The sequence below is a fragment of the Ceratotherium simum genome, chromosome 16 (assembly GCF_057802395.1).
Source record: "Ceratotherium simum simum isolate JZ-2026a chromosome 16, ASM5780239v1, whole genome shotgun sequence".
NCBI lineage: Eukaryota > Metazoa > Chordata > Mammalia > Perissodactyla > Rhinocerotidae > Ceratotherium > Ceratotherium simum.
Genome location: NC_141915.1, coordinates 60,203,516 through 60,215,350, shown reverse-complemented (window position 1 = coordinate 60,215,350; position 11,835 = coordinate 60,203,516). Strand labels below are relative to the sequence as shown.

General features: G+C 58.2%; 1 protein-coding gene across 1 annotated transcript; it reads left to right on the top strand.

Annotated features, from left to right (window-relative positions):
- The first annotated feature begins 1,736 nt into the window (after window positions 1–1,736).
- Window positions 1,737–11,788, top strand: NPTX1 (neuronal pentraxin 1). The gene is made up of 5 exons (XM_004432843.2): window positions 1,737–2,259; window positions 2,532–2,739; window positions 4,845–5,089; window positions 6,314–6,493; window positions 7,277–11,788. The coding sequence occupies exons 1-5, from the start codon at window positions 1,816–1,818 to the stop codon at window positions 7,496–7,498; spliced, it is 1,299 nt and encodes a 432-aa protein (XP_004432900.2). The 5' UTR covers window positions 1,737–1,815; the 3' UTR covers window positions 7,499–11,788.
- The last annotated feature ends 47 nt before the right edge of the window (window positions 11,789–11,835 follow it).

The window sequence follows — 11,835 nt, the reverse complement described above, 5'->3', positions numbered from 1 at the left end:
GCGCGGGTCGTGCAGGGGCCGAGCCGGCTCGCAGCCCCGGCTCGAGGAGCGTTCAAGGCTGAGCTGACCAACAAACGCAGACCACGGGGAGCCTGGGGGCAGGGAGTGGGAGGAGGCCGCGGACAGGAAGGGCGAGAGCGTGGTTTCTCAAAAAGGTCCCAATAAAGCTGGCTTCTCCCACCAGCGGGGCGGGGGCCCAGGTCCAGCACCCGTGAGCTGCCTTTGGGTCCCTCCGGACTGGGGCCCCCAGCCGGCCGTCGCAGCGCCAAGTCAGAGGCTGCAGAATGAAGGGCTCGGGTGTGCGTCCGGGGTGTCAGCGGGGCCGCCCCCACCGCGGCTCTAGGACAGGCTCGCCCTGTCACCGCGAGCAGGACCACGGGCGTCTTGGCGCCTCAGTTTTCTCCTCTGTACAGTGGGAGCTTGGAATGGGCGACCTCCGAAGCGCCTTCGGCTCTGACTGGCCCGGGCGGGATAGCGGCTCCGGCCCTGGTCGCGAGCCCCGAAGCGGACGCCGGAACCCGGGCGCGAATCTGGGAGCCGAGCCCCGCGGCGCCGCTGCCCAGAAAACAGGTGCGAATGTGTGTGTGTGTGGGGGGGGTGACTATGAGTAAAGTGCCATCGTGTGGCTCTCCCCAGGTGCGGCGCCCCCCCGCCCCCCGGTCCAGGATGCCTCCTCACCTGCCACCGTGCGCCTGGGGTAAAGAAAGCCCAACATGCACACGCGGACACACACACACACAGACATGGACACACAGGAACGCACCCAGACACGCACAGACGTGCCCTCGGGCCTCGGAGATGGGAAGGCTCTCGGGTAGCGCGGAAGAGTCCGCCCGCGGGGCCCCCCTCAGAAGCGGGCGGGCTCCGCGCCTCCCCCGGGGCTGCAGGGAGCGTCCAGCCCGGGCGGCGCCGTCTGCCCGGAATCCGGCCGGCTCCGCTGGCAGGAAAGGCTCGATCCGCTGGGGCCGCCTCCGAGAAGCGCCCGCCCGCCCGCCCGCCCCGCCGGCACGGGGGCTGTCATCTCCGGCGACGTGGCCGGGTCCCCAAAGCCTGGGAACTGGGGTGGGGGGCGTAGGAGAGCCAGGAACGAGGTCGTGGGCAAGTCCCCAGAGTCAGGGTGTATAGCGGCTTTTCAACCCCGCACGGACATCTAAGAAACGTGGAGCGGCCCTGCGACCCCCTCTCCGGACTTAGCGGCGCCGCGAGGCTCTTGCTCCCGGCACTCCTCATCCGGCACGCGGGGGTCGACGACTAGAGTCCTCGGGGGACCCAGCCCGGCCTCGAACACCCCTGGCCCGGGCCCCGAGGGTGTTCAGTGCAGCCAAGCGAGTTGAGCCGAATTCCGTCTCCAGGGATCGCCGTGGCCTCCTACCCACCCGGAGCCCCAAAGGAGATTTGGGTATATCATGCAGGTGGCCCATCCTCGAGTCCGAGGCCGCGACCTGGCCCCCCTAACCAGGGAACGGGAAGGACGGTGGGAGGGTTAGGGGGAAGGTGGAGGCGACGCCGGGGGTGGGGGAGGGGACGGGAGGAGGCTGCCCCCCACCCCCACCCCGCGCGCCCGTGCGCCGGTGCGCCCGTGCGCCCCCGGCCGCGCCGAGAGCCCGGGCCGCAGACAATTAAAGCGGGATTCCTCCCCCGCTGACGTCGCCAGCGCCGAGGCCCCTCCCGCGGTGGCATAAAAGGCGCGGGCTCCGCTGCGCAGGCGGCAGTGGCGGCCGGACAGCGCGGCGCCGAGAGCGCGGGCCGCTCGCCGAGCCCCAGCCGAGCAGATCCGAGCCGGGCCCGGAGCGCCCGGTCCCAGTGCCCGCAGCCATGCCTGCCGGCCGCGCCGCGCGCACCTGTGCGCTGCTCGCCCTCTGTCTCCTGGGCAGCGGGGCCCAGGATTTCGGTCCGACACGCTTCATCTGCACCTCGGTGCCCGTGGACGCCGACATGTGCGCCGCGTCGGTGGCCGCCGGCGGCGCGGAGGAGCTCCGGAGCAACGTGCTGCAGCTCCGCGAGACCGTGCTGCAGCAGAAGGAGACCATCCTGAGCCAGAAGGAGACCATCCGCGAGCTGACCACCAAGCTGGGCCGCTGCGAGAGCCAGAGCACGCTGGACGCGGGCGCCAGCGAGGCCCGGACAGGCGGCGGCCGCAAGCAGCCTGGCTCCGGCAAGAACACCATGGGCGACCTGTCCCGGACGCCGGCCGCCGAGACGCTCAGCCAACTCGGGCAAACTTTGCAGTCGCTCAAAACCCGCCTAGAGAACCTCGAGGTCCGCGCGCCGCGGTTCCCCCTCCGGCTCGCGCGCCCCTCTGCCCCCCCCCACCGACCCGGCCCCACACCCCTCACCCCCGCCTCACCCGGGCACTGACGCCCGGCCGGGGCCGCCCCGAGCCCGCGGGGCCCCGCGGACGGCCACTCGCCCGAGCTCCCCGCCAGGCCGCCCCCGCAGTAGCCCTGAGGGGACCGCGCCGCGGGCCTCCCAGAACGGATCTGGCTCTGCGCGTAACGATGTGGTTTCCCCCCGCCCTTGCACCCCCGCAGCAGTACAGCCGGCTCAATTCCTCCAGCCAGACCAACAGCCTCAAGGATCTGCTGCAGAGCAAGATCGATGACCTGGAGAGACAGGTGCTGTCTCGGGTGAACATTCTGGAGGAAGGCAAGGGGGGCCCCAAGAACGACACCGAGGAGAGGGTCAAGATTGAGAGCGCCCTGACCTCCCTGCACCAGCGGATCAGCGAGCTGGAGAAAGGTAACGGGCGTGGGGGGGGGGGGAGCATGCTGCCTGCCACCTCCCACTCCAGTGGGACTCTGCCTGGGGTCCTGGCTTCCTGCATATCTCAGCTCTGGCTGTAAAAGGCTGGAGCTCGTCCACCCCTCCACCCCCTTCCTGCACCCTGGAATCCCGGCCCCAGGTTCTGGGCTTCTAGTCAGTGTTCCTGGCAGGGCTGGGGCACCCTGGCTCGGGATATTTCGATGGAAGGGAAGCAGAGAAGAAAGGGATCGCCTGGTGTCTTCCGCTGCTGTCCCCAGACACTCACACACTCGCATGGTTTTTCCAAGTCTGATTTGTCTAATCTTCAGTAACTTTGCACAGTAGCTGTGGCCGGCCCAAGCCCTCCCTGGCTAAAGAAGCCTGGTGCTAGCCAGTCCCCATACCCAGCAGAGAGCAGGGCCCAGGCCGGGGCTGGGTCCTTCTGGTCCTTGGCGGATTTGGGCTCTAAGCAGGTTTCCTCCCAGCTCCTTAGCGCCCCTGGCATTCTCTGGGTTCCCCCCATCCGGATCAGAGCTCCCTCCCCACAGGTTTCTCTTCTGAGTGACCCAAGCCCAGACATCTTGCAAGCCCATGGTTCCCGGGTCACCAACTCCTATGGGCCTCAATTGTGCTGTGGGGCGCACGGGTGAGCCAAGTGGCTCAGCCTTGAAGTCGCAGAAATCAAACAAGGTTGTAAGGGGGGGCGCCTGGGCTCAGAGCAGGGCCACGTGACCCTTCTCCGACCGCAAAACGTGCCGGCTGGATTTAAACAGTGCCATCTTAAGGCGTGTTATGTAACTGAAAAACAGATCAGAGGAAGGAAGGCCGGGGGAGGGAAGGAGAGGAGATTGGGGAAATGAAAAACACTCCCTAGAGAGGCCAGGGGCTGGATCTGCTCCAGGAGTGGGGGGTTGGGAGCCTGAGACAGCTGAAGGGGGGAGTGCGGAGGGGGCCAGCCCTGCTGTGTTCCTGACACCTGGCTGAGAGGAAGAGGGAGGTTACTGGCCCAGCAGGACGCCTTCTAGAAATAATTCTTGGCCTGGGGGGCTGGTTTAGTGCTCGGCTCCCTGGCAGGCCCTGTGCACACCCAGGAGCTGGTGGGTGTGTGTGTTCCTGGCTCCCGGCCTGCTGCCGGTTCCCACTGCTGGGTTGAAACGTTTTGCCTGGAGTCAGTCACACCATGCCCAGGGCCACAGCCAGTGTCTGTGTGGGTTGGGAGGGGGCAGACAAGCGTTCCCTGAAGACATTGCCAGCAGGCGAGGAGCTGGTGCCGTGTGTATGGGGAGGCTTTTGGGCCAGGAGCCTGATTTTTCAGTAAACACACAGGAAGCTCGCCCTGAGAATGAGTGGCACTGTCCTCAGAGCAGTCACCTTGGGGGGCCCCTGGCTCCAGGGCTGCTTCCCAGCTCTCTGCTGTCCTGCCGTCTTTGCAGGGCTCCAGACAGATTTGCTAGAAGAGCCTCCACGGGACGACTTCCCCTCCTGTGGGGTGGTTGGATTCTGGAAATAGCCAGAGTCCTCAGGGCTAGGTGGCTGGGTTAGATGAGTGACCAGGGGCTGCAGCATTTCCTGGCCCCGAGGGAAGATGGGCACCAGGGGCCTAATTGGGGTGAAGATCCAAGAGAAGAGAGTGGTTTTGAGCACTGTCAGCAGCCAGCATCCTGGAATCAGGTCAGGCCCCCAAAGGGGCTGCTCTCAGGGGAGCTAGCCTCTTTCGCAGTGGGGAGGAGACCTCCTTCCTCTGCAGCCACGCCTTTAAGGGCTTACAGGATGCACATTGACCCATGCCCACCGCAAAGCCCAGGTGCAGATGCTCACAGCCCGCCGTGTCCCCCACATCCCTATCCCAGCCTCCCCGGGGGCAGCACCATGTGGGAGCCAGCCCCCTAGTGTGGAGACTTTGGGTTAGCTTTTTCTGTCCTGGTCCTGTGCCCTGGGACAAGGTACTTGACCTAGCGGAGCCTCCCTCTCAGCATCTAGAGAATGGAAATGGATTCTGCTCTGTCTGTGTCACAGAGCTTGGTGGGGGCTGAATGGGTTTCAGACAAGGACAAGCACTTCGCAGAGGTACAGATGTCAGGACTGTGTCCTGTCCTCCCCAGGCCAGAAGGACAACCGTCCTGGAGACAAGTTCCAGCTCACATTCCCACTGCGGACCAACTACATGTACGCCAAGGTGAAGAAGAGCCTGCCGGAGATGTATGCCTTCACCGTGTGCATGTGGCTCAAGTCCAGTGCGGCGCCGGGGGTGGGCACACCCTTCTCCTATGCCGTGCCCGGCCAGGCCAATGAACTGGTCCTCATCGAGTGGGGCAACAACCCCATGGAGATCCTCATCAATGACAAGGTAGAGCCCCCACCCATCTGGGCTTGCAGGACAGCAGGACGAGGCCCCCTGGGGCCCCAGTCCATGCCAGCTGCTGGGGCAGGTCTCTGGTGGCATGGAACACACAGCCTCAGACGCTGCTGTGACCCCAGGAGGAGCACCTGCAGGGCAGGGCTAAGGGAGGTGGAGGGTGAAGACCAGGAGAAATGGGGAGGGGCATCCTTCCCACACAGGGTCCTCGGGAGTGGGGGATGGAAGAGGATGATCTGATCTGGGGCCAGTCCATCCCACAGATCAAACCCTGACTCCTTCTCCCCCAACTGGCCTTGGAACTGGTTTTGCTCCTCCATATTTAGAGGACCATAGATGCTCTGGGGTGGTAAAGGTGCCCCTAGAGATTCTTTGTGAGTCCAAATCTATCCTGCTTGACCCCCTGCCCCTGGGAGGAGGCCAGATCTAAGTGACCCTTTGGGGAAGGACAGCCTTTTGCCTCCAGGGAACCCGTCTCCACTTGGCCCTCCATCAGCCGTGGAATTAGCTGCCAGCTTTCAAACTCCCTTGCCTCTGTGCCAGCGTCGGTAGTAAATGTCTAAAACTCAGGCTGGGAATCAGGTTCCGAGCCCTTGCTCTTGATGACTTTCCCAGAAAGGGTTGTGCCTTTCTGGGTTTCATTTCCCCAAGTTAAAAGGGTGTGAGAGTTCTTTGCTGCACCCTCCGCCCCACCTGGAATGTCAGAGGATGAGTGAAATCCCAGGTCCGAGGCTGGTCTGAGCTGTGAAAGGCATGGTGCCTTCTCCCCGGGTGTCTCTCAGATTCTCTGCAAAGGCTGGGCGAGTCATAGGCCTGGAGGATCCGGCAGTGAGAGACGGGGTATTGGAGGAGAGAGGAGAGGCTGGAAGGCAGCAGTGAACTGCGACCCCAGGGATGGCTCTCTCCATCCCAGGGCCTGTTTTGTAGACCAGCAAAGAGGGAAGAGAGTGAGTAGGATGGAGGAGATGGTGCATTCACATGGATCTTAGGGGCCCCCTTGACAAAGCATCACATTTCCTGTGTGACCCACCAATGGATGAGGCAACAGATGATCAAGTCCTGAGGGCAGGGCTGGGGATTCAGTAATGGCTCTTGCTACTTATTTTAAGTGTAGCGATAAGAGGCATAGCAGCTGAACAAGTAACTAGTGATGATCATCGATTCTGAGTTGTACCTCTGTACCCATCCTGTCCTGCGCATCATTCTCCTTCCCAGGTGGCCAAGCTGCCCTTTGTCATCAATGATGGCAAGTGGCACCACATTTGTATCACCTGGACCACCCGGGACGGAGTCTGGGAAGCCTACCAGGATGGCACCCAGGGTGGCAATGGTGAGAACCTGGCGCCCTATCACCCCATCAAGCCACAAGGCGTGCTGGTGCTGGGCCAGGAGCAGGTACTGGCCATGGGGGCAGCGGTGGGGGAGGCTGCAGGGGGAGGAGCCCCAGAACCAGAGACCAGGCAGGAGGAAAGAGAGTAAAGGGGTTGGCAGGGAGGGGGAGCGAGGAGGGAGTTGGAGAGGGAAGTGGTCTCCCCTGATAGTAGCCAAGCAAGTTATGGAGCAATTTGGGCAGAGTCCCTGCTCTGGGTGGGCTTATTCAGGAAATGTTAGCCAGAGGGGGCTTTGGTCTCAGCACTCTCAATCCAGGCAGCAATGCTTTCTTTGGCATGGGAAGGCCAATTCTGCCTTTAGTGATGCATAATTTATTTCCTGAAAGTAGTTTGTCTCCCATTGGACACCCGAGAGGGAGATGCAGGCAGGAGAGTCCCAGGCCTTCTGTTCCCATTGGGCGGCTGTTGCTGGCAGAGAGTGACATCTGAGTTCTTTGACTAAAAGCAGGGAAAGCGGGAGAGGCTCCCCCAAGGCCCTGCTCCTCTGGTTGTCTCTGGCCCCAATGGACCTCTCCCTCACTGGCCAGCGGACCGGCTGCAGGAGAGGCAGAGTTCAGCTGCCCCCAGGAGAGGCTCTGTGTCCAGTGCAGAGGTGGCCAGCAGCGTCCCTTTCCCTGGGCTCCTCGTGGGGGGAACTGATGCTTAGGTGAAGACCCAGAGACGGGACAAAATGGTACCCAGAGGTGGACATGAGAGCCCCTGATGGGGGAGACATGGAGACTTGCCTCCTAGGGATGCCCCCCACCCTATGACCTCCTCCCCCCTCCTCCTCTGCTTTTCTCTGAAGGATACACTGGGTGGAGGATTTGATGCCACCCAAGCGTTCGTGGGTGAGCTGGCCCATTTCAACATCTGGGACCGCAAGCTGACCCCAGGAGAGGTGTACAACCTGGCCACCTGCAGCACCAAGGCCCTTTCTGGCAACGTCATCTCCTGGGCCGAGTCCCACATCGAGATCTACGGTGGAGCCACCAAGTGGACATTTGAAGCCTGTCGCCAGATCAACTGAGGCTCCAGGCTGGGCTGAGCCTCCCAGCCTTTGGCCCCCGGCCCCCGCCCACCTGCCCCTGCTTGTGCCATGATGATCCGTCGTCTCTTCTCTCCCTTTCCCCTAGGAATGACTCAAGGCAGTCGCCCTCGCACATGCGCACACGCAGACGTGCACACGCATATGCACACAGCCTGGTTCCGTCCTCACACACAGAAGCAGGCCTGGCTCCCATCTGTCCCGAGGAGGTCCCACTTCTCACTAGGAGCCCCATGCTGTTCCTCAGGCACGCCCCGCTCACCGCTAACGCAGGTGGCTGAGACATTTTGAACAATGCAAAAGTAGGTGAGAGGACTTGCGCGTGCGTGCGCGTGTGTGTGTATGTATGTGAATGTGTGTGCCTATGTCTACAAGTGTGTGTCTTGGGGGAGGCCTTTTCTCTAAGAATGAGGTATTTCATTTTCTTCTTTCTTTGTGGCTTTGGGAAATCTCATAACTGGTCGAATATCTGTATTTGCCAACTTTGTTAGCTGCCTGCGTGCCTGGGGGCTGGTGGGACTTCTTCTGCAGTGCATTTGTCTTCATTTGCAAACCTTTTTCAGAGCGACATATCTCTACTACAGTCATGCGTCTCTTAATGACAGGGATACGTTCTGAGATGCGTCGTTAGGCCATATTGCCATTGTGCCAACATCAGAGTGTACTCACACAAACCCACCTGGTATAGCCTCCTACGCACCTAGGCTCTACGGTACTGATCTTACAGGACCCTCGTCCTTTATGTGGTCTGTTGTTGACCGAAACGTCATTATGTGGTGTATGACTGTTGATAAAATAAATGTCTTTTCGCGCTTTGTTCAAGGCTGGGTGGGCCTCTGCGTAGAGAATTTCTATTTTGTAATAGAAGTGAATTCTCTCTGAAGGGGTGAAGGCAGAGTGTCCTCAGATGACGCCACATGCTCAGAGGGGGCAGAAGAGGTGGGGCTGGCCCCAGGATCAGGCAGTCCCTCTTCTTCCCACCAGTGCCCTGCCAGCATCCTCCTGTTGGCATCTGCGGGCAGTACTGGGCCCAGGAGGCTGACCTGAACGCCCAGCTCTGCTGGCCCTGGCCCAGGATCCCGTCTTTGACCCTCAGCCTTCCCACTTCCTTGCACCCTGCGTGCTTGGGATCCATCCTCCCTTTCAACCACCAACTGGTCCTGCTACCACACCAGTGCCCCTGAGAGAGGAGCGTCCCACCCACAGCCCAGGAAGCCAGGACCCCAGGGCCCCTCGCCTTTTCCCTCTGGCAGTGGGAGACCAGAGGCTTCAGTGGGTCATCTCAAGAGAGGACATTTTAGACAAGGAAACCCATACTCTGATTGAGACCCAGCCACACAGAACCACTGAGACTTGAACCCAACCAGTTGATGGGAAGGTCTGTGCTAATTCTGACAGCCATATTCTCCCACAACACCCGAGCCCAGATGAGCTGGCTCAGCAAGTCCTCCAAGGGGGCAGGTCCTCCAGAGACCTCTCACGTGGAGCCAGGCATGGCCAGGCCAGGGCCTGAAACCCACTCCCCCATCTTACAGGGTTCAAGTCTCGCAGTAGCCCCAACCTGTCACCAGCTGGTGGCACTGAGACCTGACCAGTGTCCCGAAGCTTTGACTTTTTTTTTTTTCTTCATGTAAAGCAACCATGTACATTCCTTTCTAGTCCTTCTGAGGTAGGGAGAAAAGTGTGTGTGTGTGTGTCTGTGTGTGTGTTGAGTGAGAGAGAGGAGGAGTGCTCAGACGGATCATGCCCAGGGTGGGGAAGCTCCCCCTTTGTTGCACCATCTGGGAGTCGCACGCCCTGAGGGCACCCTGGACTCTGTCCCCAGGAGTCTAATTAGCAAAAGGCTGTCGAGTCTTTCTAGAAATTCTACTGCACTGCCTGACTCATCTACAGCTGCAGACATTTCTACAGGAGGAGCAGGTGCTTCCGTCTTCTGTTCCTTCCAGGGGCACCTGTCTCCTTAAACGCAGGTCCATGTTGTGTTGGAAACCTAGTGCATCTGTGTGTGTCTGTGTTGGTGTCTGTATCGGTGTCCATGTGGGTGTCTGCACGGTACCCAGTCGCCGTTCTGCAATGCATCGCTCTCATTCAGAGCGTGTGGTCCAGGCACCACGCTGCGTGTTGTGGTTAAACAGTGGCTTTTTCTGAGACCATTGTGCTTTGTCAGAGCCCGTCGGGTTGTGGCATCTTTGGATCTGCAGGAATCTTCTCTGTTTGCATGTTCCTCGGGGTGGCGTGTCCCTTGCTCCCTCAGTCCGATGTGTGTTCCCCTGCCTGCATGGACTTCTCTGGTTATGTGTTGTGTGCCAAGTACCACTCGTTGTTCTGTGACCATGTAGCCACTGAAAATGGCTGGGAAAACAAGTGTCGGAGGAGGTCGAGAGAGAGATCAATTTCCCTCTCCCCCTCCCCACTCCCTGAACACACCAAGAAGTATTTTTAACGTGTAGGTTGAGAACAAGCCTAAATAATACCGTGGTTGGGAGAGAGCAAGAGCTTGGAATCACCCCTCCACACCAGATCGGCCCCACCCCTCACTTCAGCCATCTCGGAGCTGTTGCGTAGGCAAGGCCCACAGCGTGCTAGGTGCTCTCCTGTCAGCACCTCCCACCAGCCCCTGCCGACCTACCGGACCCCAGACCACCTTCTGCCCAGAGTGGGCATGGTGGGAGCTGTCCATTCAGGACCACAAGCCATCCTCTGCCCTAACTAGAGATGGGCAGAGCATATCCCAGATGCTTATGCCTCTGTCCCTTCTGCCTCCCGACCCGTTCACCTTCCTCGCCCCCTCCCCTGATGCATTCATGTGACAGGGGCAGAAACTGACATTTAGCTCCCCCCTCCACCCCTAACTGGAGCCTGTGCCAAGCCCCTCGACTCCCTCACTGTGTTAACACTTGGCACTTTGCTGGCCCCGAGAAAGGTAGATGACACAGCCACAAATCTAAACCACATAGTTTCCATCTTCTCCTTAATCTGATTGATGTTCCCTCTTGCACTGAATAATACATGCCTATCTCAGGTAAGCCATTTTATAAAATAAGAAGATAAAAAAGCGCTGTCTCAACAGTGTTTGCTTTTGCCGAGCTGGTGTCCCACAGCTCCCTGGGTGTCTGAGGTGGGAGAGCTGCCGACGTAGGCTCTCCGGGCGCTTGGGGGCTTAGATCCCACTTGAATTGTAAGCCTTCTTGCTTTTGATAACACAGTATTATTTCTCTTACCGTAGAAGAAAAAGTTTATTACCAAACAAGAGTATTTTTATGAAAGAAAAGGGCAAACCTATAAATTAACTCAACCTATATCTCCCTTGAAAATACTTTCAGGCTCCGCCAAAACGTAGGACTGAAAGCTTGTATTTTGGAAGAAAGAGATGCATTTTGTATGCTTTCTTTTCCTTTTGTAGATTCCCAGTTTGTTTTCTAAGACTGCAAAGATCACTTTGTTACCAGCTCTGGGACCTGAAACCAAGGGGGTGTCTTGTGGGCAGTGAAGGGGAGGGGAGAGGCTAGTGTGAGGTTCACAGTCATAACAATGAGCTCCAAAGAGGGGCCACCTGTTCTCAAAGGCGTGTTGGGGACCATTATGTAAACTTGGCCATTGATGGTGGACCCTTTGTCTCGGAGCTGACTTGTTGAGTGGAACGAATTGAGAACTTGATTATCGGTTCCAACTCTGATAAAAGAAACTAGGGTTACTTATTATTAACATCAAGAGGATAGAATCCTTTGTAATCTTATGGCAACCAAAATGTGGCTTGAAGTAGCCATGGTTTCATCTCTTAAAACACAATGTATAAATTTATTCAACAAACGACAGGAAATGTATTGCTTCCCTGCATAGGGGACTTAAGTGCAGTTTGTTGAAGGGGAACAAGTCATTGAGGAGAGACAAAGCCCAACATTTAAGAGTCCCAATTTTGTCCTATTTGCCAAAAAAAAAAAAAAAGAAAGAAAAAAAACCCACCACAACAATAAAGCAAACCCCCTATAGTTGATATTGTGATAATGTATATACTGTATAATATGAAAGAGAATCGATGTATCTTACTTTTTCATTATTTGCTAACCAAAGCTGTACATTTTTCATATGATCTGCAGCCTTTTGGGTATCAAATGGGTCAAAACCATGGGACCTGCCACCTCCCATCAGCAATTCTGGAAATGCACTATTTCTACTGGTATTCTTGCTTTCTTTCTTTTTTTTTTTCACTTTCTTGCTGAAACGACATGAATTGTTGAGTTTATTTTTACACAGTAAAGAGTGAAGAAAGACTGTGGTCTCTTTGCAATGTCTCTTCTTTTCTCAAGCTTGTAAATATC

Coding starts and splice junctions, on each gene's coding strand:
- NPTX1 (XM_004432843.2), top strand. CDS start 1,816: ATGCCTGCCGGCCGCGCCGCGCGCACCTGTGCGCTGCTCGCCCTCTGT. Junction 2,260..2,531: donor CCCGCCTAGAGAACCTCGAG/GTCCGCGCGCCG, acceptor GCACCCCCGCAG/CAGTACAGCCGGCTCAATTC. Junction 5,090..6,313: donor AGATCCTCATCAATGACAAG/GTAGAGCCCCCA, acceptor TCTCCTTCCCAG/GTGGCCAAGCTGCCCTTTGT.